The sequence below is a fragment of the Argopecten irradians genome, chromosome 9, assembly GCF_041381155.1.
Source record: "Argopecten irradians isolate NY chromosome 9, Ai_NY, whole genome shotgun sequence".
Classification (NCBI taxonomy): Eukaryota; Metazoa; Mollusca; class Bivalvia; order Pectinida; family Pectinidae; genus Argopecten; species Argopecten irradians.
The window spans coordinates 40,872,164-40,897,548 of NC_091142.1; the positions used below are offsets into that span (position 1 = coordinate 40,872,164).

Below are 25,385 nucleotides of genomic sequence, written 5' to 3' on the forward strand. Positions count from 1 at the left end.
ACGACACTGCTATCATGAAAAACGCCAGACTCATATCAGGACATAATGCTTAATAAATCTACAAAACGTTCACATAAATGAAACCAGATAAATTGTTTTTGCTGAAATGCGTTTGTATATAAATGTTCATACTATGATCGGCGATGTTTTCAAGAAAGAGGTAAGAAATGTAAGAAAGAAAGTAAAAGATATCAAATAGCAAGATCAGCTTTTCATCATTATAGTTCAGTAAGTCCATCTTATTTTGGCTCATTAACAACTGTTTTTCAGTCATTTAGCACTGAAATTTGCCTACACCATTTGATAATTTTATAGGATATTGCAGCGGATTTGGAAACGGATTTGGTAATGGTCAAGTCGGAAACGGGTATGGAAATGGCAATGGCGCCGGAAATGGTGGATTCGGATATGGACGTAAGTGTGAATCTTATTAAGAGAAGATACTGATTAAACTTTTTAGACTGCATTTCTTAGTTTAATTAGACAGAGAAACAACTATGTCCCGTTATTCCGCCTTTGTATATTACAGGATTTGCTCCCTCGCGGGTAGGTATCGATTGTTACGTCATTAGTTTGTGAGCGCAATTCACGTCGTTTTCGCCGAAAAGTATGACGTTACGCTCGCAAACACATGGCGTTACAATCAATACCTACCCGCAAAGGCAGATAACTCTGTAATATTCAAATACAAAATATAAGAAACACCCAGAACTACAAGCCGCAATCAGATGAGCCTGTTTTGGGACAGCAATCTAGCAATTATCATGTCCTATAGTCTTAATATAAGATAAAAACTTAATCAATATTTATAGTGTTGTCAATTCTATCTTTGTCCTGTGGAGACTGTTGGTAATAATTCTATCTTTGTCCTGTGGAGACTGTTTGTAATAATTCTATCTTTGTCCTGTGGAGACTGTTTGTAATAATTCTATCTTTGTCCTGTGGAGACTGTTTGTAATAATTCTATCTTTGTCCTGTGGAGACTGTTGGTAATAATTCTATCTTTGTCCTGTGGAGACTGTTTGTAATAATTCTATCTTTGTCCTGTGGAGACTGTTGTAATAATTCTATCTTTGTCCTGTGGAGACTGTTTGTAATAATTCTATCTTTGTCCTGTGGAGACTGTTTGTAATAATTCTATCTTTGTCCTGTGGAGACTGTTTGTAATAATTCTATCTTTGTCCTGTGGAGACTGTTGGTAATAATTCTATCTTTGTCCTGTGGAGACTGTTTGTAATAATTCTATCTTTGTCCTGTGAGACTGTTGTAATAATTCTATCTTGTCCTGTGGAGACTGTTTGTAATAATTCTATCTTTGTCCTGTGGAGACTGTTTGTAATAATTCTATCTTTGTCCTGTGGAGACTGTTGTAATATTATCTTTGTCCGTGGAGACTGTTGGTAATAATTCTATCTTTGTCCTGTGGAGACTGTTGGTAATAATTCTATCTTTGTCCTGTGGAGACTGTTGGTAATAATTCTATCTTTGTCCTGTGGAGACTGTTGGTAATAATTCTATCTTTGTCCTGTGGAGACTGTTTGTAATAATTCTATCTTTGTCCTGTGGAGACTGTTGTAATAATTCTATCTTTGTCTTGTGGAGACTGTTTGTAATAATTCTATCTTTGTCCTGTGGAGACTGTGTAATAATTCTATCTTTGTCCTGTTTGGTAATAATTCTATCTTTGTCCTGTGGAGACTGTTTGTAATAATTCTATCTTTGTCCTGTGGAGACTGTTTGTAATAATTCTATCTTTGTCCTGTGGAGACTGTTTGTAATAATTCTATCTTTGTCCTGTGGAGACTGTTTGTAATAATTCTATCTTTGTCCTGTGGAGACTGTTTGTAATAATTCTATCTTTGTCCTGTGGAGACTGTTTGTAATAATTCTATCTTTGTCCTGTGGAGACTGTTTGTAATAATTCTATCTTTGTCCTGTGGAGACTGTTTGTAATAATTCTATCTTTGTCTGTGGAGACTGTTTGTAATAATTCTATCTTTGTCCTGTGGAGACTGTTTGTAATAATTCTATCTTTGTCCTGTGGAGACTGTTGTAATAATTCTATCTTTGTCCTGTGGAGACTGTTTGTAATAATTCTATCTTTGTCCTGTGGAGACTGTTTGTAATAATTCTATCTTTGTCCTGTGGAGACTGTTTGTAATAATTCTATCTTTGTCCTGTGGAGACTGTTTGTAATAATTCTTGTCTTTGTCTTGTGGAGACTGTTTGTAATAATTCTATCTTTGTCCTGTGGAGACTGTTTGTAATAATTCTATCTTTGTCCTGTGGAGACTGTTTGTAATAATTCTATCTTTGTCTGTGGAGACTATCTTTCTGGAGACGTGTGGAGACGTTTGTAATAATTCTATCTTTGTCTGTGGGAGTTTGTATAATTCTATCTTTGTCCTGTGGAGACTGTTTGTAATAATTCTATCTTTCTATCTGGTGAAAACTTATCATTTGTGTTGCTACATTTCAGGGTACAGAAGAGCAGGTTGGTACCTTTGTATACTTTAATGTTGTTGATGTTTTTATCAATCTCAAAAAGACAACTACAGAATAAATAATATAAACAGTGAACAGGGCAAATGTATGCAATTATGTTTTCTTGGTTTACTCTCAATTTCTATAATAAGCCTGCTCATATTGCTTTCGAAATGATTTTTAGGATACGGAGGTGGTGCCGGAAGTATGGGCGGTATCGGCGGAATGGGAGGCGGAATGACCGGAGGCGGATTCGGCGGTATGGGCGGAAGAATGGGCGGAGGTAAAGGCGGATTCGGGGGAATGTGCGGATTCGGAGGCATAGGAGGTGGAATGGGCGGAGGTCCAGCTGGATTTCGTGTTATGGGAGAAATGGGAGGCAAAGGAGGATTCGGAGGAATGAACGGAGGCGGATTCGGAGGAATGAACGGAGGCGGATTCGGCGGTATAGGAAGCGGAAAAGGTAAAAGTATAACATTATTAAGGAAATGACAAATCATGGCAATTAATGATTTAGAATACATAATTCAGAGAAGTATAAACGTCAAAGCATGGCAAATAATGATTTAAAATACATTATTCAGAAAAGTATAAACGTCAAACTATGGCAAATAATGATTTAAAATACATAATTCAGAGAAGAATTTTTATGCTTATTAAAATTTCTCAACAACTGATAAGCAAGCCGATAACGTTATTTGTTGATTGAATACGATGTCTCACTTGCTAATTTCGGCTTATCTTTCAGGTTACTAGATGTTGTGACTGTCCCTTTAATCTTTTCATGAATCATTTTGTAGATTAAAAATAAAAACGAATAAGATGGCCTTCATGGGTCCGTGTTTTCTTTAATCAACACTATAATGCAAGTTGTCAAGCAGTGGTAGCCATTTTGACCTATTTCTACCGGTTGACTAGTCACATTACAAAATGGCATGTTATATAAATTAATTATTAGGCTACAGTTTTAGTAATAAATCAAGCAATCTTTTTGGGTTTGTTTTCTATTTTTATCTTTTATTTCCAATGCCCAATTTAGAACATTTGCCGGTATTATTTCTCGAACTAGGGAATGCATTATAAGTATAAAACTAGTGTTTTACAAAGATTCCCTGTTGTTAATTTAGTAAAACGCCATTTTAGCAAGGTTTACATCTTTTAAAATTATTAATGTCATTACTGGGCAAATATATTGACATGTTATCATTCCTTCTGTAATCTCTTTAAAAAATATGTTTAGATGAATTATGCTGTGGAAGCCATTCAAACGGAGAAATAAATAGGTATGATGGCTTAGAAACGTTAGTTGCAACATAGATTCTATGCACTGTAAATTCTTGGTTGTATGCCTTATGTATTTTTAGATAACATACCTGCAGAAATTTCGTAACAATTACTAATAACACTATAAAAATGTGAAATAAAAATTAAAGAACCATTTTTTTTCTGAACCTTTATGGCACCTTGCTAGCATGTAACAGTGTATCAACTGGGATGGAGTTTTGGTTATGGCATCACGAAGAAGGCAGAAATGGAGAATTTTGTCCAATAGTGAAAAATTTGTTTAACATTTTTATTCGTTGATCAAATTGGGCAAATAGTATCTGAAATAATTATGATAAGATAGAAAACAATTTGTCGAAATTTCCAAGGTTTTCATGACCGTCTGGTCATGATGTCATCCAGATTACCACCAACTTGAATTTGGGTCAAAAAGAATACCTGTCAGGTCGAAATTTACATACCATTATCATTGATATTCTACTAATATACTCCAAATACAGTCTTTAATATCCATACCTATAACAGGTTAGGAAACCTAATATAAGGTCGCTTGATTAGTTGCGTAAGGAGTTCAGCCGGAGTCTAAATATGACCTTTCACAGACTATACAGAATGGAAATGGTACATTAAGTGAAAATATTCAGTTAACACTCGACAAACCTCGTGCTGATTGACCGAGCACTATCACTCGGTGACAGATGATTAAATGTCAACTGGACAGCGAATTTTGTAGTAGGATATTCTATATATAATTAGGTAAACCTGATGCACGAAAGATATGCTGTTCAAATGTATGCAGTGTTTTATGAAATTTGAGGGAAACCCATAGCTGATGGACCATCTCTCCAAACCTGGTGCCGCTGTGAACATGGCTTAGCTTACCGAGCTAGCCTGAATAGTCATATACAGATTCTTAAAAACGGAACAAGAAATATCACGTATGGCCGCCGACAATGAATGTGTATCAATCGGGTGTAGAATTACTAAAGGAGGGGTATCATTTTATGGCATTCAGTGATAAGCAAAAAATTTTGCATGAAGATACCTCAGGGACAGCTGCATATTATATGCTATTCAGAACATTCGAGATTTTTTCTGGGCTCATTGTAATTTCAGATCAAAGGTCAAAGAGTGTAAAATTGACGTTTTCATTGGCTAAGTCCTAGTTAATTAAATATTAGATTAGAAATAATATTTTTTGCATTTTTTGCTTGCAAGTTTTGGGTTGGTTTGGATTTTCAGTTTCGAAAACCGATGGAAAATTGAGGGAGGTCATAATGACGTAGTTAATGGATCTGTTCTATTTTCACATTGAATACTTTAATTATTTTGCTTAAGACTTCCATTCTAGAACGATTTGATGGATTACCATTGATGCTTAGTACTGCATGTCGATCTTGACATGACCTGGTTAAGATGATTCCATCCTAGAGTCTCTTGGGCTGGGTGACGGGGGATAAACTAGGTCATACACAGTCATTAGCGTTATCTGTTAATTGTACATCTTTTGGTTATTCCATGTTGAAAGCAGGTTTTGAGTTATTTAAGGTTTTTTTGTTAGCCAATCTAAAACAACTGTTGTATTGCAAATAGGATTCCAGAATTATGCCTGCTGCCTCACTGCATGGTCGTTAAAGGTGGCTAAATTTGGTTATCTTAATCTTATGGCTCTGAAGTTATCATGAACCTAAAAAAATATCGGATGTTTTTGATCAGAATAGCATATGATATGCAGCTGACCTTAAGGTAACTTCATGCTAATCACTGAGTGGCCTTAAACTGATACTCCTATTTTCCCCATCTCTTTTACAATAATGCATGTGTATGGATGAATGTACTTTAACATATCAATATGATATGTCTCTTCTGTTACGTGAAATGTATTCAAGATGTTTAACCCCTTAACTCCAAACTATGCATTTCTATTCGTTTTCGTGTCGGTGTTAGAAAAATCGCAATATCTCCCTTATTTGTTGAGCTATCTGGATACTGTTTACATCCTGTAAAACTACATATGATAGCCGACAACTTTTGTTATGAAAAAAAATCATTTGGCATCGTCTTTTTTCTCTTTCAGTGAGTTAAGAATTCATGCCAACTTAATTCCGAGCATTTTTAATTTGTTAATGTCGTGTGTCAGACGGCGTAATCGCCGGAGCGGAGATTCGACATTGTATCTCGAATTATGCAACAAGTAGCAAGAAATAATACTTGTATTTCACGGATTTTGTAGTTGATAATGTCAATTTTATGTGTGACTAATTATATTGAAAAAAAATCCTTTCTAACATTATTTTTGTCTCGTAGCATAAGTACATGTAATAAGTACCATGTGTACTACACAGTAAACTTCGACGAAATCCTAATACAAAATAAACAAAATATCTATTTACCATACATACCAAGAAAGCTGAGAAACCACTGGTCAAAATACAAAAATTCGTAATTCATTACATGCCGAAATAAGTTTTCTAATGCCTCTACAAATCAGCTAGTAGTTTCGACGGAAATCGCGGTCCGGTACAATTTCTAATATGTTGACGTCATCGGTACAAAACAAGCACCTGTGCGATGAAGATGGGCATCGATTCTGAGTTTTCTCAATCGATATAAATATAAGATAAAATTCACACAAGAAATATATTCAATTTATATTAGAATAATGGATTTTAAAACATTGTTTGATATTTGACGAAGAACAAGAATTATATGATGTTGACGACAGCGATATCTATTTATAGTATAATTCATCTTCTAACTCCTTCTCCTGTGTTGGTTGTTACCTTTTCTTCAATAGCTAAAAGTTTTTCCTCTAATTACTAGTTTTAAGGTTTCCCCAAAATAATTTGCCACGTTTCCCGAATTCTGTGGCTTCTAAATTATCGTAGCACTCTATATTGTAGAATGACTATATTTTTAACTAAGTTTACATATTCTGGATCCCCGAGAAGACTATTATTAAATTTCCATGTCCCTCTCCCACGTTGTTTCTTTAATAAATTCAAGTTCAATAAAAATAGGCGAGTGGTCAGATTTGTAGGCGAAATCCATCCCTGCAGTAGGAATATTGTTCTGTATAGATCAGAGGATATAAGAACATAATCTAACCTACTCTTCTTCCCATTCAGACCAAACCATGTATATGTTTATCGTCTGGATTAAATTCCCTCCAAACATCAACTAGATCTAAATTCTGCATCATGTTATGAATTTTGATATTAGCTTTGGTATTGTTTTTATTACGATAATTATCAGCATTTATTCATATTCAAGCACAATGTTCCAGTCACTCGTGATAACTTTAGAATCTTTTCCAAAAGCTTCAATTCTGTTCTGTATATTACTAAAGAAGGTTGGATTATCATCATTTAGACCATATAATCCACAGAGTTAGTTTTTTTATATAATAATATTTAGAATTAAAAAAAAAATCCAATGTGGGTCTTTGTATTTATTCTCAACGCAGTAGTCGAAAGAATTTTTGAAAAGAATTGCAATATCTCTACAATTTGAAGAAATGGACGCAAATTTTTGTCACCTCCCCACTCATTCCTCCGCAATATTTCTGTATTAGTATCACTGTGTGTATCAGTTAATATTGTAATATCATACATGTACTTTGATCGACACCTATGAAAAATGTCCAGTCTTTTAACCAAGTCACTCGCAAGACCCTCGACAATTCGTATTCTACCCATTTTCAAAGAGCTTGAAATGTCATTTTACATTGTTGATGATGTTTCTTATAGATTTATGAGTATATACTTCATACTACTTTGAGTATTTTATAACATTATCATCATGTTACGTATGTATTTATCGCAGGCCACTATTTAAGATCATAGAAATTTTTTAAAAATTGCAAGATTTTTTTACAATTTTTCACTGGAGATTTCCGTGAAATTGAAATTTTACAAAAGTGGATATCTCCTACATAAAGTGTTAAAACACAATATGACATACACCATATATATCATGTTTACCGATTGATTATTGAAGCTGAAAATGTCCCATAAGTGTACTTTCTGTCAACCAAGTCATTTTTGCGAGCGATAGGTTTTCTCGCGTTTCACTCGCATAATATTAAATAGAGTAAACCCTGTATAGTTTCAAGCACTGATATAAACTAGAAATATGTCTGTTAGACATTAAGTGCTCGCTAAATACATCTATGTACTTTCTAACCTTATTTTCCGCTATGAAATCATCCACTGCAACAGGTGTACGTAGCACTTTCGCTCATTATTCTTGGGAATATTGCAAGGAGATGGTTTACGTCCTTGGTGCATTGTAATAAATACTTTCCTTTACTTTAAATGTGAAATTACTTTGAAGTTCTTTGTTACATAATTGATATGATAAACTTGTTTCGTTGTTAAAAATAGTCGTTCGCTAGAAAACCGTCCAGTGTCTGTGCACGTGGTGACTTACAGTTGTGTGACCGCACAACGTACCAAAAACTGCGTGCGCACATCGTGCATACATCGTGCGCACAGCTGTGCAGTTCGGATCGCACATCGCACAGCTGTGCGGTCCGTACCGCACAGCTGTGCGATCGGGACGATCGGTCAATCAAATTTGCGAAATCATTCCATAAACGGACCGTGTTCATTTCAGTGATATCTAAATCTAATACTTAATTTCTGTTTAAACATATGTTTCTACACATGTAATATTTTATCATAATATTTGAAATATACTTTGATTGATATACATTTAATTTTGATTTTTTCATTGTATTGTCAGTTTGAGCGATATATCTTTATATAATATATTGAAATAAAGCACAAGTTGTGTACATTTATTAAAAGATTATTAACTAAAAGTGATGAAATGTACATTAAAATAATGTGGAGTGTTATATATAATTCATGTTGTCAAGAGACATTTGAATCATACGTGTAGATCTGTTTAATTTGTGTTTACATATACACATAAAATATAATATTTTATCATATTACATGTGACACGTAGATGTATGTACATGTTTTTATACAAAAGTGTAATTGGTACCAAAGTCTGTTGCATACACTGATATATAGGGATTGGATTGCGCTTTTATGTTAACCATGCCTGTATGGAGCAATTCCTCTAAGAATATATTCTATGGGGCGCGTTAGCGCCCCATATTGAATATATTCTTAGAGGAATTGCTCCATACAAGCATGGTTAACATAAAAGCGAAATCCAATCCCTATATTTACACTCACATGACTTTTTTTCATTTATATTTTATGCAATAAAATCGTCATTTGAATGTGACGTAATTATTCAATAAAAGTCGGTCAAAAGTGGGAGGAGCTTGCTCAATTGAACAGCGAATGATGACTCTTCACATAAGGTAGAATTATTCATCCGCGACGACAAAAAGTCCAATATTTTATTGTAAAATAAACATGACAAACAAAGTCAATTTCAGAGATAATTTGATTTAATCAGATCAGAACTTTAAATATATATTCAATTTTGCTAAAAGTTAGTATATAGCGTAATAACATAAAGAATTTGTACACGGTCACATGTGTGTACTCGGTGACCGTTATTGTGCAGCGAGGCGAAGCTGACGCACGCTTACACACTGGAGTTGTCAAAACACCGATTTCAAGTAGCTCAATGTGTTTGAGATGTCGTCTGACTTGACGATATTACATCCTTGGGAGCCATGTGATTATATAATCTACGCTCATATCGCCATCGATAGATGAAACAAATTCACTTGTATTCGATGGATACAATGTATTTGTGGTGACGCGTAACTGTCAACACGTGGATTATTAGCGGTGCATGTTTTATAATACACATGATTAAATTCTCAAAGAACAAAGACAAGAGGATATGATTATAACTGACCTCTATCAGAGGATCTCACGCCCGTCCACCTCAAAGACTCGATCGTAGGACGAACATAGGCACAGAGGTAATGTTTTCATTTGACACTCATCATTTTTAACAAAAATGAAAGCACGTCGCCCCGGTCGGGATATTTTTCCGTTTCTTTATAAAATTGTTAATTTAAAAATTGTTTGAATCATATATAAATATAAAATATGTATTATTTTGTTTACATTCTTCCAAAATCCTATGAAAAAAACAACAATATATACGTAATGTTGTGTCAAAATGTAAACAAAGCCATGTGTTTCTTTTTTTTTAAAAAGTAGTCCTTTTACGTTGCACAGAACATTTTCATACGCAAGTTCAAAGTTCAATGTTACCATGCAGTTATGGTAAACAAAATCGGCTAGTACTTACGTATAGTGACCAAGCCTAGCAAGTGTAAATATATACATATAAATTGTACATGTACTTTACGTTGTACGTGGGGAATACAGGTATACACTGTACCTGCATTTACGTAATAATATACATATTTCACTGCAGTCCCACTATGTAACCTTACCAAGCGCAGTTGGCAGTCATGTAAACAATGAACTTCAAGCGCTTAATATGACGTCATTATCACTGTGACGACGTCACAATTGTCGTTCCAGCGATCATGGAAGATGGCTGTTCAAATGGCTGTTCCATCAATGACGATAACGAATGATTTTTTCATTATAGATGCAAAATTCCTTGGGATTTAGTCATAAAATTGTAACCAAATGCAAATATAAGCATTGAACGTCTTTCAGTTGGCATTCATGGCTATGAATGCCAGCTAAATGACGCTCAATGCTTAAAATGACTTGTGTACTTGTGCACACAGGGCTTTCGTTATGGTCACTTGGCCTAGGGCCCTTTTCCCCTCTTTCCCATCCCACCACCCAAGAAGGTGACACCTTACTAGCTACTGTTGCCGAGCGCTTCATTCACTACAACAAAATGCTGAAATTGTCATCAAACCAGCAAATAAAGGCGCGGCAGTTATAATTATTAACAGGAGAGACTACATTACAGAAGCAAACCGTCAGCTGTCTAACGCACAGTTCTACCAGAAACTGGATAGGGACCCCACAGAGGAACACACCAAACTGGTCAATGACACCTTAGATAGGATTCTAGACCGAGGAGATATTGATGAAGACACAGCGAGCTTTTTACGACCAGAGAACGCTCAAGCAGGTAAATTCTATCTCCTCCCCAAAATCTACAAACCTGGCAACCCGGGCAGGCCAATAACTCTATAGGCCACCCTACCGAAAAGATATCTAAGTTGATTGATTTCCATTTACGCCCCATTGTTGAACATCTACCATCCTATCTAACAGATACTACTGATTACTTGAATAAAACGCCTTGCCATGACCTACCAGGTGGCACTCTGTTAGTTACGGCATGGGACAGACGTGTGTCTAACCATCTGTCGACCCAGAGTTTAGTAGATCTCCTTAAACTTGTCCTCACCCTTAACAGCTTCAAGTTTAATGACGACAACTACTTGCAAATCAGTGGTACAGCTATGGGCACCAAGATGGCTCCTTCGTATGCCAATGTATTCATGGGACACCTTGAATCTGCTATCTTAACATCAGCCCCAATCCAACCTTTCAGTTGGCTCAGATTCATTGACGATATTGAAATAAAATGGACCTCCAACCGACAGTCTCTCGATGAATTTATTGAACATGCCAACACATTCCACAATACCATCAAATTCACTGCCGATATATCATCAGATACAAATATATTTCTAGACACTAGATCCACCTTAGTTGAAAGGGCCATTAGTACTGACTTGTATTCCAATCCTACTGATTCTCATCTATACCTCCGTCCCACCAGTTGTCATCCCTCGCATACCACCAGATGCATTCCCTATTCACAAGCTTTACGAGTCCGTCGTATAGTGTCCGACAATACCACCTTCAAACGCCGGTGCGAAGAGATGAAATACCACCTTCTCTCTAGAGGATACAAATCGCATCTGATCGACCAATAAATCGACAAGGTCCGCGCCCTAGATAGAGCCAATCTCCTCATATACCCAACCAAAACTGCCACTCAACGTGTTCCCTGTGTGGTAACATTCCATCCTAACTTACCACATCTCCCTTCTATCCTTAGGAACCACTGGAAACTCATTGAGTCATCAACAAAACTTAGGCATATTTTCCGAGAGCCACCGCTACTAGTCTACCGCAGACCCAAAAATGTAAAAAAACCTTGTAGTAAGAAGCAAACTTGCTCCTGCTGCACAAACGGGTTTATTCCAAACATGCAACAATAAACGGTGCATGATGTCGTCACAGCATCCACAGACAAATTTGAATGTGCTATCAACAACAGAGCATACAACATCCGACAGAACCTGACGTGCAAATCCAGCAATGTCATTCATCTACCTCCTCTCTTGTAGGAAATGCACAATGCAATACATTGGGGAAACCGGTGGTCCACTCAACGTCAGAATCAACAATCACCGCTGGTCTATCAAACATAACAAACCTGACTATCCGCTTGCCAGACATTTCAACTTGCCCATCCATAGTTAGAAAGACATGCAGGTGATTGCAATTGAGCACTGCTCCTACTGGACACAAACCAAGCGTCGATCGAGAGAGAGATTCTGGATTACCTATCTACAGACCCGCTATCCCAAAGGCATTAACGACCGTTAAATATACAAATTGACATCAATTGATCACTTGCTTTTCAATTCATTCCAGCATTTTCCCGTTCTGTTCTACGCGTTTTTGATCCTTTACATATGTTGCCCAGCAAAAGGCGACTAAATTTGGGACTTTGCTTCTTTGTCAACACACCGAGGAGATAGGCGACTAAATTTGCATCCAATACCAATGAACACTATAAATCAATTTCGCCACACATTTACTATAGAATACCAGAAATGGATACCCAGAGGATTTATGTACAAGAAAAACATATTATATTACATTAGTTAAATTGTGAAGAAAAAGATAAAATAAAAATTCATGTAATCTGCACCTGATGCTCAAAGTAACCAGAGTTTCTTCCAACTCTAACACCACATAATAGACATTCTATTGTATAATATGCCACTTCACTTAGTCTGGCAATAGATCTAGAGTCATTGGAACCAGAACAATCTTGCTATCCAGATGGAAACTGGGATGGTGATTTTATTTTTTATTTTAAACATTTTAAGAGATTCTGTACCTGGACTTTATATATATGGATGGAATACCTGACCAGATTAAAAACACCAATGTATCTGCAATAGCTGAATATGATTATTCATACTGTATTATGTTTTTCAGTCTCTAATATGTCCAAGCCTTTTGAAATGAGAGTAATGTAAAAATAAAAATCAAATCTTACATGAATATTTCATCTTCTTTTCAGGATATATTTCTTACCTGTAATATGTATACTCAGTCTGTTGGTTAAAAAAATTCGTGCCAGGTCCCTGTGTGATGAATCAAGAGTTTTTTGGGGCGTTTGGAAACTGATTTTGGATAAAAACATATATATAAAAAGGTGTTTTTTACATTCATGATCACACCATGATTACACGAAAAGTGTATCTTTATTAGTCTAAGATCTATGTTTAAGTGTAACTTTCTAAGCAATGGTGTATTCAATATGAGCAAGATTTTTAAAAAAAGGTATTTAGCTATATACATGTACACATATAAGAATGAAACTGAAACTCAGCCAGTCCAATGAGTTCATCACCATTTTCCAATCAGCATTATTAAAAATACCATACCTGCATCTGACTTTTGAGTTATTTCTAATTTAATTCATACAGTTGTGACCTTTTACAAGTTATTGTGTTAAAAAAAGAAAACATGACAGACACAATGTATAGATACATGCACATGGATATTCTCTACATAAATAATGCAACCAAAGGCCAGAGCTATTGGTACTTTTGTGTTTTAATTAGAAAAAGGTTATACTAGGTACATTGATAAATCAGTTGCCTTAGTAAATAGCAAATTACTGCAGTGTGCACACATATGAAGAGTACTGCATTGCAATTTTGATTATATCCATATGTAAACCTATTCATCTGAACATCTTGATTTCGAAACACTTACGCTATCGGCTTACTACATATGACGGAATATGTAAGAAATGATATAGAATATTAAACATGTACTGTTGAATATTATTGACATTCAAAAACTCCTCTAAAATAATAAGACCCGTGCATAAATATGAAATATTTAATGTTGTTAACAGTTAATGAGACAAACAAAACGTTGTACAACATAATAAAATATATCTTTCCATGTTTCATTCGACTGGAGACCCACATAAATGTTTCTATAAGCAGAAAAATGCATTTTTTGTGTAGGCTCGCTTTCGGTTGCCATGGTAACATTTTAGTCCCAAACATAAACGATTTGTCATCAAATTGACCATGTTCTCTTCAAAAATCAATATGCATTTTGAAAGGTAACCAAAATTATAATATAAAACATTTTTATCACTTTCATCGGCTTAAGAGCTTTAAATGTAAGAAACTTTAACATTTTTATGAAAGTCCAAAATTCCGGTTGCTATGGTAACATCATTAACGCAAAAACATAATTTTTCATACGAAATCTGAAAAGGGTGTGATCTGAAGTTTCTAAATATATATGGGTTGATTACAAAAATGTTGATGCAAAAGGGTGAAAAATCACTTCGAAACAAAATATTCGAGTTCCGTGAGTTCCACAAAAAATTCTTGGGAGTTAAGGGGTTAAAGAATTAAAACGTTTTTTGGTTAAGAGTGTTACCAGCAAAACATTTTTTTTTTATTCTTGAAAAAAAACCCATCCAATAACTGACTGTGTTCTTAACTGACGATGGTAATACATGGCCTCTAAAACTCTACGTAAATACGTAAATATCTACTGAAAAGTTTTGGCGTAAGATGATTTAGCTGTTGGGTGTTATTTCATATATGGTATAAATATAGGAAAGGTTGGGTTTGGGTAAAAGAAAAAGAACTGGATTTGCTAACCTTTATATGCTCCGCCTGTATTAAATAGTTTTAGTGTTCGCGTTGGAAGTCCTTGATTTTACTGATTGTCACATTATCACTACATTATCAATCAAAGTTAAACCTAAGGTCAAGACTGATATTTAAATTCTTATTTATATGCACTTTGTCGAGTTTAAAAGTGTACAACTACAATTTTGCTTGTAATAATAATTTTCATTGGCTTAAGAATTATACTTTATCGGCACATAAAGGAAAACTTTGTAACGTTGCTTCTGATTTGCTGATAAAATAGCGTAATGATTTAAAGTTGCATTGCTGCTAATTTCACTGTAACGATATGTAACTTAAACATTTGATATTTAAACATTGACATGTAACTTGATGATTTAGCTCCCCAAAAGCATATGTCGGCCTATAAGAGAGCCGAAATCTAGGAATCATATATTCCTGGTTTTGAATAAAGCGCCTTCAATCACCGCCATGTTCAGTGACTTCGGGTTTTGTCGGATTCCTAATCGTATCACGTGACTGACGTTCGACACGACCTGCACGTGGTGAGCCAGGTAACTAGCGTAAGCACACATGTGTTTGTTTACGTTTTCCTTCTGGCCTATATGAGCAAATCATGCTAGTACATGTATATGTCCACAGATTGAGTATTTGAAACATCCAATTTACACATTACCGTAAAATGTTGTGTGTATCAAATATCGTAATGTGCGAGCATTATTTTCTTTATAGATATAGTCTGATGAGGTCGACCACATATTTTGTTTATGAAAAATTGTTGATATTTTCTCTTGGTTTCACAAAAAAGATTTTTTACTTTTATAATTAAAGATACGTCCAGTGCTGCCTTTTTATAAAAAGTGGTAAAATTAGAAAGTTTAAACCTCAGGCAGACGGAGAAAAATACACTTAAACAGTTTTCACTATGACCAAAAGAGCGAAAGTTATAGACCATACAACTTTAATGAAAAAGAAATTGATTAAAAATTAATTCGGAATTTCGGTTAGATTATCTTTAGTTCATTGAATTATAAGGATTACTTTAAATAGATTATGTCATGTAAAAAAAGTCTACTTAGCTTCCTCAACGAGAAATCTGCACCACAAACGGCTTCGCGGTTTATTTAGAGTACACTCAGATTAATGTGTTTTATCTACAAAACATAAAATAATCTATTTAAGTTAACCCTTAAATAACTGATTCAATTTATAAAGTATACAAATACTTTAGTTACCTTAGTAACGTGAGCCATCCCAGAAGATTACTGACATACAGTGAAATCATTGTTCCAACTAACTGGAATATGACGGGCAAAGCGGGGACAAACAATTGTAGATTTTTATTCTAACGAAATCAAAAGCTTAATCAGATAGCATAAGCCAAGAGTGGAAATAGGTATAACCATGACTTTTTTCTGTATGTTTTTCGAAGTGTAATAAATTTTTATTTAAACATTAGTTTCAGTACTGAATTCGTACCCAGCTTAGCACATGAATGTAATTGAAACAATCATTGGTATTGGATAAAATATCGTTTGTGCTATTTCTTTGACTAATGTATGTTTCAGTTATAGTCTACGTTGTCTATTTGTAAAGTAGTTAAGCTGTCATGACATACAACAATGTTTTACCACAAGTCCTCTACATCTGGGTTATGGCTGCTGGTTTGAGCTTTTTTCTCTGCGTCTCCGGCTTTCCTTATCCAATAAATCAGGCACGTTTTTAAATGACTAAACAAACAAATGGCTACCTAAGGTATCCCGGTACATTTTGTAAAGCTTCGTAATGGGAAGAAGTAAATTCTTACAAAGTGGTTTTACAGAGGCACAACTCCTATTGATAAAGAAGAAAAGAATAATATCCATTTCATACTGAATATATTTAAGTACTTTGAACATAACTTACACAATCGTCTTTGTCAGCTATCCTTAGTACTTGGCTCCTACAACATAGAAGTTCTATATGCAGCATCGTACAAAGAACAAAAACGTTTAATCACTTCATTACAGAATTTTGACGTCCATATCCATACGTTATGAAAAGAACGTCATTTTATCTGAACCAATTAACGCCTCTATATATTTTAGATAAGAAAATAAGTGTTTTATTTCCCCCAATAACACCTTAACAACAGAGATTACCTCTGCTTCCCAAATCCACCACTACCTCCACTACCTGATCATCCGAACCCACTTGTGCTTCCACTGCCTGCTCCTGAAAATCCACCGTATCTGCCAATTCCACTGCTTTCTCCCATTCCGCCCCCTCCGAACCCACCGCTATTTGCGTAACCAAATCCACGTATCCGCCAAATTCACCGCTTCCTCCCATTCCACTACCTCTGAACCAACCGCTGCCAACGCTACTTGCTCCTCCAAATCAACCTTCTCAACAAAATCCACCAATATTTTCCATTCCACTACCTCCGAAACAACTGCTGCCAACGTTATTTGCGCATCCAAATCCACCTTTTCAACCAAATCAACGCCTTCCTTACATTCCATTACCTCCGAACCCACTGCTTCCAGCGCTACTCACGCCTCCAATCCCACCGTATCCGCCAAATATACCGCTTCCTCCCATTCCACTACCTCCGAACGCAGTGCTGCTAACGCTGCTTGCGCCTCGAAATCCACATTTTTAACAAAATCCACCGCTTTCTTCCATTCCATTACCCCCGAACCAACCGCTGCCACCACTACTTGGGGCTCCAAATTCACCGCTGCTACTGCAAAATTCACCGCTTTCTTCCATTCCATTACCTGTGAACCCACTACTATCAACGCTATTTTCGCCTCCAAACTTTTTCAACAAAATAAAATGCTTTCATCCATTCCATTACCCCCGAACCAACCGCTGCCACCACTACTTGGGGCTCCAAATTCACCGCTGCTACTTCAACATTCACCGCTTTCTTCCATTCCATTACCTCTGAACCCACTACTACCAACGCTATTTTCGCCTCCAAACTATTTCAACAAAATAAAATGCTTTCTTCCATTCCATTACCCCCGAACCAACCGCTGCCACCACTACTTGGGGCTCCAAATTCACCGCTGCTACTTCAACATTCACCGCTTTCTTCCATTCCATTACCTCTGAACCCACTACTACCAACGCTATTTTCGTCTCCAAACTTTTTCAACAAAATAAAGTGCTTTCTTCCATTCAACTACCTCCGAACCCATCGCTGCCACCACTACTTTGGGCTCCAGATCACCGCTGCTACCGCCAAAAGCACAGCTTTCTTCCATTCCACTACTCCGAACCCATCGCTTCCTCCCATTCAATTACCCCCGAAACCACAACTGCCACTACTACTTGGGGCTCTAAATCCATCGCTGCTACCGCAAAATCCACCGCTTTTTTCCATTCCACTACCTCCGAACCAACTGCAGCCAACGTTATTTGCGCCTCCAAATCCACCTTTTTAACCAAATCAACGCCTTCCTTACATTCAACTACCTCCGAACCCACTGCTTCCAACGCTACTTACGCTTCCAAACCCACCGTATCCACCAAACATACCGCTTCCTCCCATTCCACTACGTCCGAACCCACTGCTACTTGTGCCACCAAATCCACAGTATCCGTCAAATTCACCGTTTCATCCCATTCTTCTACCGAACTAACCGCTGCCACCGCTATTTGCGTAACCAAATCCAACGTATCAGCCAAATTCACCGCTTCCTCCCATTCCACTACCTCTGAACCAACCGCTACCAACGCTACTTGCGCCTCCAAATCAACCTTTTCAACAAAATCCATCAATTTCTTCCATTCTACTACCTCCGAACCAACTGCTGCCAACGTTATTTGTGCCTCCAAATCCACCTTTTCAACCAAATCAACGCCTTCCTTACATTCCATTATCTCCGAACCCACTGCTACCAACGCTACTCACGCCTCCAAATCCACCTTTTTAACAAAAACCACCGCTTTCTTCAATTCCACTACCCCCAAACCCAGTGCTGCCAACGCTACTTGAGCCACTTAATCCACCGTATCCGCCAAATCCTCCGCTTTCCTCCATTCCACTACCTCCGAACACAACGCTGTTACTGCTACTTGCGCCTTCAAACCCACCATTTCCGCTAAATCCACCTCTTCCTCTCTTTGCAATACCTCCGAACCCACCGCTGCCTCCGAAGTCGCCACTACTTCTACTTCCGAATCCACCACTTCCCCCATCGCTCATTCCTCCGAAACCACCTTTATCTCCGAATCCTCCGCTTTCACCAAATCCACCACTTCCTCCAAATCCACCACTTTCACGTAATTCTCCTGCACTACTTTAAGACACATTTCCAAATATTCCCTTTCCTCCAAATACTTCACTTCCATATTTACATTTATTTTCAATAGCAGATGGAAAAATAGCATTATTTATATTTTTAGTATATTGGTATTTAATGGAAATCTTAATCATGCTTTTTTGTCTAAATATTTAAGTGATTTCGAAATGATTATAACAACTGTATTGTTTATTACTTCTTAGTTATTAAATACAGAAGTATACACTAGTGCACAACCTAAATATATGCTTACCGAGAGCTTTCTACTGTCACTCTTGGTCACTCTCATTTATTTAATCGGAATTTAATAAATTGCGTATATCTAAGTTTTTACGTTAGATTATCCCAATCTAATGACATTTCTATTATCATTAAAATCAACATAGCATATAAATGGATGACATCTTTTCATGATTATAATTTTCTTTAGAAACTTCAGTTTTACTTGCAGCGTTGACGCTGACAGCCAATCAAACGTGTTTATTGTTCTGTACCATTAATATATAAAGATAAAAGAGGATATCTTAAGTTATTTATATTAGTCTTACACATACCCTGTCGTGTACCAATGTTTATTTAAGATGACAAACTAACAAATGTTACCTTTGAAATATAGAATGACATACCTTTCACATTAAAACGTGATGGAAATCTCGTTATAACCACATGAGCTTGACGTTCTGTCAATAATATATATCAGAAACATATATAAAAAAAAAAACCAACCCTATATACTATATAAAAACAGCAGGAATGAAATGCATCGCTGGCAAAATTGTTCACCACCTTCGGTAAAAGTTCTATTCTGTGTTATGTGTGCATGTATCACCGCGCCGATAATACAATAAGATGTTATTCTTCACATATATCAACACTAACCTGTTCACAACCCAATCCCAATAAGTTTAAACCCATGTCATTCTGAAAGTTTGCAGATTTCGCTGCCACCTTGTGTTATTCCTGAATCCATTAAAGTTGCTGAGTGAATCTGTGACCCGCATTTTAGCCCTATCTTCCAATTAAGCATAATGAAATGATATTCAGCAATATTTGCAGCAAGAATAGGACCAAAATTTGGGTCTCAAATTCTTTCAGCAATTTTACTTTGACATGATAATTTACTTTGAAAAGATAACGTGTTTTAAAGCAATATCAAGTGATTAACAAATACAAAAAAAAACAAAAACAAAAAAAACCCAAAAAAACAAGCGAAATTTCAGATGATCAATACACATTACTTGTATAGATTTACATTTCTCCTAATTGACCCGTGGTAGAGACAAAACCTTACAGGTTATTAATTCACTTTATAGATCTGTCAAATCTTCTGTTTATCTTAATGGTATAAATGTTCTAATTTCTTTAAGAACAATTTCGGAATAGTGCAAGGAGAAATATTGTCGCCTCTATTATTCTCTCTTTTCGTTACTGATTTTGAAACTTCATTTATTCAGAGTGGCGCTACAGGATATGATTGCATTTATTTTATGTACGTAAAATTAAGTTTATTCCTTCTGATGTACGCTGACGATCTTGTCTTTATTTCAGAAAATGCCAATTTGATACAGACAATTGTTTTAATTGTGTGTCTTATGTTACACGTTACATTACCTTTTTTCGTTAGGCGTCGGTGAGGTTTGGGAGAACAAGTCTTCATTTTATCATAGATATATTCTTCTTTTGATAAAACAATTGTTTATCAATATCAGTAATTGTTAATGTTAAGAAGAATACTTGATACATCTTCAAAATGCTCTCCTTATAAACATCTAGCTTGATTTGACTAAGTATGTTCCAGCCAAATATCGGATTTGTCTTACGAAATTTATCTGTCTGCTCAATAGAGACTGGTAGATATGTCAATTTATCAATGGAACAACGACTTTGTGAAAAATGTTATCTCGATATAGAAGATAAATCTAATTTTACATTAATTTGTAATAAATTTCAAAATTTAAGAATTAAGTATATTAAACTATATTACTGGCGAAAACCATCAATGTTTAAACTTTGAGTTTTTGTTGAAATTAAAAATATCAAGATACCTGTATTACTATAGCTATGTAAGGAATATCATAGTATTCTTAAAGTTATATGTGCCGTAACTGGCCGAAAATTTGGACATGCTATTTTTTCTTCATTTATCTATTTAAAACCATAAGTTTTGATGAATAAAGCTGTGAAAATCATTCAAATGGACAGACAAACATATATAATGCCTTATAAACGTTAGTTGGAACACATAGGTTATGCACTGTGAAATTCTTGTTTTTATGCCTTATACACGTTTAGATGGAGACATACCTTCAGAAATCACTTTCCAATTACTAATAATACTGTAAAAATGTGCAATGAAATTGTGGACAACAATATGGCTTCATGGTCTGACCGTATGAACTCATTTCACTACACTGAAGATGTTAATATAATGATTTTTGGCAGTACTGCCAAAAATCATTTTCAGCTCTATTTTGTTCTTGTAAAACTTAAACCTATACATTGAAAGTATTGTAATTCTCAAAATGTTGGTAACTTTTGGAGTTGAATAACATATTAAAAGCTCTTCTTGATTCGTGACTATGAAAAATACGGCACATATAACTTTAAAGTTTAAAACCCCGTTTAAACTGGTGATTTTGTATGCATATATATCACTTCTTAGGTGTACTTGAACATAACTTGATTGATATATAGTGTCTTTGAATCCGTCTTAATCATTGATATCACTGTTGTCTCGTGAATTGTTGTGTAGTTTATAAACTTCGGCAAAATATAGAAATAAAAGTACATTTTTTGTTGTTGTCCATAGGTTTCTGTACATTTTCCTGTCACATTATATTTACTAGTGTTTATAACAGCTAGTAGGAGCGCTAATTTGATCGGATTTGACTTTACATAGGCATACACTTTGAGTCCTTTTTTATCTTGACAGATCTATGGCGGCATTGTGAACCATTGTTATAAGAGAAATTACCATTACTCGTGGGTGAAAATTTATAGTATACGTTGACTAGCTCGTGGAGGCCGAGTGATGAAGATGTCCAGGCATACAGAAATATATTACCACAATTCTATATCGTGCATTTCCAAGGTACTGACAGCTGGTCGGTAGTTTTCTCCGTGTCTCCGGCTTTCCTTCTCCAATAAACCAGGCACGTTTTAAAATGCTGACCAATAAAATGCTCGTTAAACTTTGAATAGCTTCGTAATGTGAAGAAGTTATTTCTTACAAGGGGTTTATATATAGGCACAAATATCATTAATAAAAAAGAAAAGAATAATATCCATTTCATACTAATTTATCTAAGTACTGTTAACATAACTTCCACAATTGTCTTTGTCAGCTATCCTTAGTACTTGGCTCCTACAACAGAGAAGTGGTATATAAAGGATATATATAGGATCAATTTTCAACCTTGTCGACCAAACATTTATACTTTGAAACGAGATACAAAATCTCATATAAGGACGAAAACGTTTTATTACTTCACTACAATCCTATTTCCAAGAATTCTAACATCAAAATGTGATGAATACGTTATAAAAAGAATGTCATATTGTGTGAACCAATAAACGCCTCTATACAATATATAGCGACTTAACACAAATTTACATCTAGATTAGTTAAGCATTTCCTTTTTGTTTTAAAAACTACTTTTCGAATATATTTTAGTTCAGAAATAAATGTTTAATTTTCCCAATAACACCTTGAATACGTAGCTTACCTCCGTTTCCACCAAATCCACCGCTGCCACCGCTACCTGCTCCTCCGAACCCACCGCTGCCACCACTACCTGCGCCTCCAAAGCCCCCTTTTCCACCAAATCCACCACTTCCCATTCCACTACCTCCGAACCCACCGCTGCCACCGAAGCCTCCAGCGCTTCCAGATCCACCACTTCCTCCGCCGCTCATTCCGCCAAAACCGCCTTTACCACCGAATCCTCCGCTGCCACCAAATCCACCACTTCCTCCGAATCCACCACTTCCGCCGAATCCTCCAGCACCACTTCCACTCGCACCTCCAAATCCTCCTTTTCCGCCAAATCCTCCACTTCCGCCAAATCCGCTAGTTCCTCCAAATCCACTACTTCCGCCGAATCCTCCAGCACCACTTCCACTTGCACCTCCAAATCCTCCTTTTCCGCCAAATCCCCCACTTCCGCCAAACCCGCTACTTCCTCCAAATCCACCACTTCCGCCAAATCCTCCAGTACCACCTCCACTTACACCTCCAAATCCTCCTTTTCCTCCGAATCCTCCACTTCCGCCGAATTCTCCGCTGCCACCAAATCCACCACTTCCTCCGAATCCTCCAGCACCACCTCCACTCACACCTCCGAATCCCCCTTTTCCTCCAAATCCTCCACTTCCGCCAAACCCACTACTTCCTCCAAATCCACCACTTCCGCCAAACCCTCCAGCACCACCTCCACTCACACCTCCGAATCCTCCTTTTCCTCCAAATCCACCACTTCCTCCGATTCCACCACTTCCTCCGAATCCTGCGCTTCCTCCACTTCCTCCAAAGCCACTACTTCCGCCGCCACTTCCGCCTCCACTTCCTGTTCCATACTTTCCTATATGGAATAGAATTTTATTTTAGATAGAAGCGTTAAGAAGTTAAGACAATATAAGAAATGATACTGTTTTGCCTTACATTCGACACGATTTCTTAGATATTACATTTTGTTCTTAAGATATATGTAAATTTGAAACGGCATTGTTTATCATTCCTAGTTTATTATTTAATTGACTTGAATTTTGAAAATTGTGGACGTTAAATGATTATTAAGTTTTAACATTATATCATAACCTTCTGACATTATAATTAAAATTGTATTTTCAGAGATCATAGTACCAATGTTAACATACGTAAAATATTGGAATATGTTCTTTATTTTACTTTTCTATAGAAACTATGTGTGGTTTGCGCCCTTTTTAGGGCATTAAAACAATAAAAAAATGCATAAATTAAGGATATTTGAAATTATGGTTATCATTAGCCTGTTTTTGCAATGTTCTTTATATAAAAATAATAGACCGCATCTTTGAACACACTTTATATTTCTCCTAAAGATATATCTGAAGTGCTCTCACAATCTAAGTAAGTATTAAATTTGTTCAGGATTGTGCTTTATTGTTACTTAGAGACAAACTCTCAAAAACTTGACAAAAATTCACCAAATTTTCACATTTGCTTAATTTTATATTTTGAATGGTTACCATGGCAACTAGAGTGGTAAATATACAAAACTAGATGAACAAAGATGTACTTAATATTTCAAATGCAATAGCTTAATTTTGAAAAACTAAGTTGATAATTTGATGGATTTTGGAACAATTCAGAGCCCAAACCATACATAGTCCTTTCAATCTTACCTGCAGCGTTTACGCTGACAAGAAGTAGGGCAGCCAGACAAACGTAGGTGTTCATTGTTCTGTAACAAGACCATATATAGACAAAAGGAGATATCTAAAGTCATTTATGTCAGCATATCATCTGATGTATGAATTTTCAAAGTATGCATCGTCGTGTCGAATCGTTTATTTAAGACAAAAATTACTATATGTATTATCTGATGTAAAGAATAAGAATAATAGAAAACCAACAGAAAATTTATATTGTATCTCCAATAATTATTTATCGATAGAGCAGTGTTCCTAGTAACAGATTTAGATTAATAAATCAACACCAATTCAGTAGTATAGTAAAATGAAGTATATAGTAACGGTGACACAGGCTAGTCGAATCAAATAAATATATTTTATGTAGTCTAGTAGTATACCTATAGACATAATATACAAGATATGTAGCGCCCTATCTAGTTAAAAAACCTACCCTAAAGCGCTTTACATGAAGCATGAAATTTAATACAATTTACAAGTTAATATAATTTCAGATTAAAACAGTATCAAAATTATTGATATTTTAAAATTATTTATTATCTCATTTAGAATAGAAAAGAAAAATAACTACATTACCTGTATGGAGTGTCTTCTTTCCTGTAGAACTTCAGTAGCGACAATGGCTTAAACACTGATAGACAACCGAATTATTTATACGGACGGAATGGAAATGACGTCACTTCGCTGGACGTTGAATGGGTAATTAGGACTATTATTTGTGGTCAAGGTATTGCAGTACAGGAAACCACATCTTAAGAATGCAATTACGTAACACCATGTACAATTGTAAGCGGTTTTCCGACAGCAATAGTGTCTATGATTTGCTTGTTTGAAATTTCTTGGTAGGACTTTGTTAATTTGATGACAAAGGGATGCATACTAGATGAACCCATGTTTATTGATGAATTGCAATGAAATGTGCATGTTTAGCAGATTTTATGCAATAGACGCTTGTTTGCCGGCAGGAAATGGTCACGACAAAATACATTGGTTTTAATCTGATGCAACTTTGGTGTGCGCTCTGTCATCCTTATCTTTAAGGT

At 35.8% G+C, this 25,385-nt stretch overlaps 2 protein-coding genes and 1 long non-coding RNA gene across 3 annotated transcripts; 1 reads left to right on the forward strand and 2 right to left on the reverse strand.

The window, feature by feature from the left end:
• The first annotated feature begins 318 nt into the window (after positions 1-318).
• LOC138330508 (uncharacterized) lies at positions 319-2,735 on the forward strand. Its single transcript, XR_011209587.1, has 3 exons — positions 319-414; positions 2,480-2,494; positions 2,669-2,735. It is a non-coding gene; the product is annotated as an uncharacterized lncRNA (long non-coding RNA).
• A 15,825-nt stretch (positions 2,736-18,560) lies between these two features.
• On the reverse strand, positions 18,561-19,293 carry LOC138330772 (uncharacterized). The gene is made up of 2 exons (XM_069278294.1): positions 19,268-19,293; positions 18,561-18,930 (listed from the first exon to the last, which is right to left on the reverse strand). The coding sequence occupies exons 1-2, from the start codon at positions 19,291-19,293 to the stop codon at positions 18,561-18,563; spliced, it is 396 nt and encodes a 131-aa protein (XP_069134395.1).
• A 2,923-nt stretch (positions 19,294-22,216) lies between these two features.
• LOC138330983 (PE-PGRS family protein PE_PGRS47-like) lies at positions 22,217-24,962 on the reverse strand. Its single transcript, XM_069278449.1, has 4 exons — positions 24,919-24,962; positions 24,316-24,374; positions 22,659-23,513; positions 22,217-22,297 (listed from the first exon to the last, which is right to left on the reverse strand). Exons 2-4 carry the CDS (start codon positions 24,368-24,370, stop codon positions 22,284-22,286), a joined length of 924 nt encoding a protein of 307 aa, XP_069134550.1. The 5' UTR covers positions 24,371-24,374; positions 24,919-24,962; the 3' UTR covers positions 22,217-22,283.
• Between the last annotated feature and the right edge of the window lie 423 nt (positions 24,963-25,385).

Excerpts from the sequence above, each read along its gene's own strand:
- LOC138330772 (XM_069278294.1), bottom strand. The coding sequence starts at position 19,293 with ATGTCATTAGATTGGGATAATCTAAC. Across the intron at positions 18,931-19,267 it reads TTAGATTGGGATAATCTAAC|TAGTGCAGGAGAATTACGTG; the intron begins GTAAAAACTTAG and ends TGTGTCTTAAAG.
- LOC138330983 (XM_069278449.1), bottom strand. The coding sequence starts at position 24,370 with ATGAACACCTACGTTTGTCTGGCTGCCCTACTTCTTGTCAGCGTAAAC. Across the intron at positions 23,514-24,315 it reads TGTCAGCGTAAACGCTGCAG|GAAAGTATGGAACAGGAAGT; the intron begins GTAAGATTGAAA and ends TATTCCATATAG.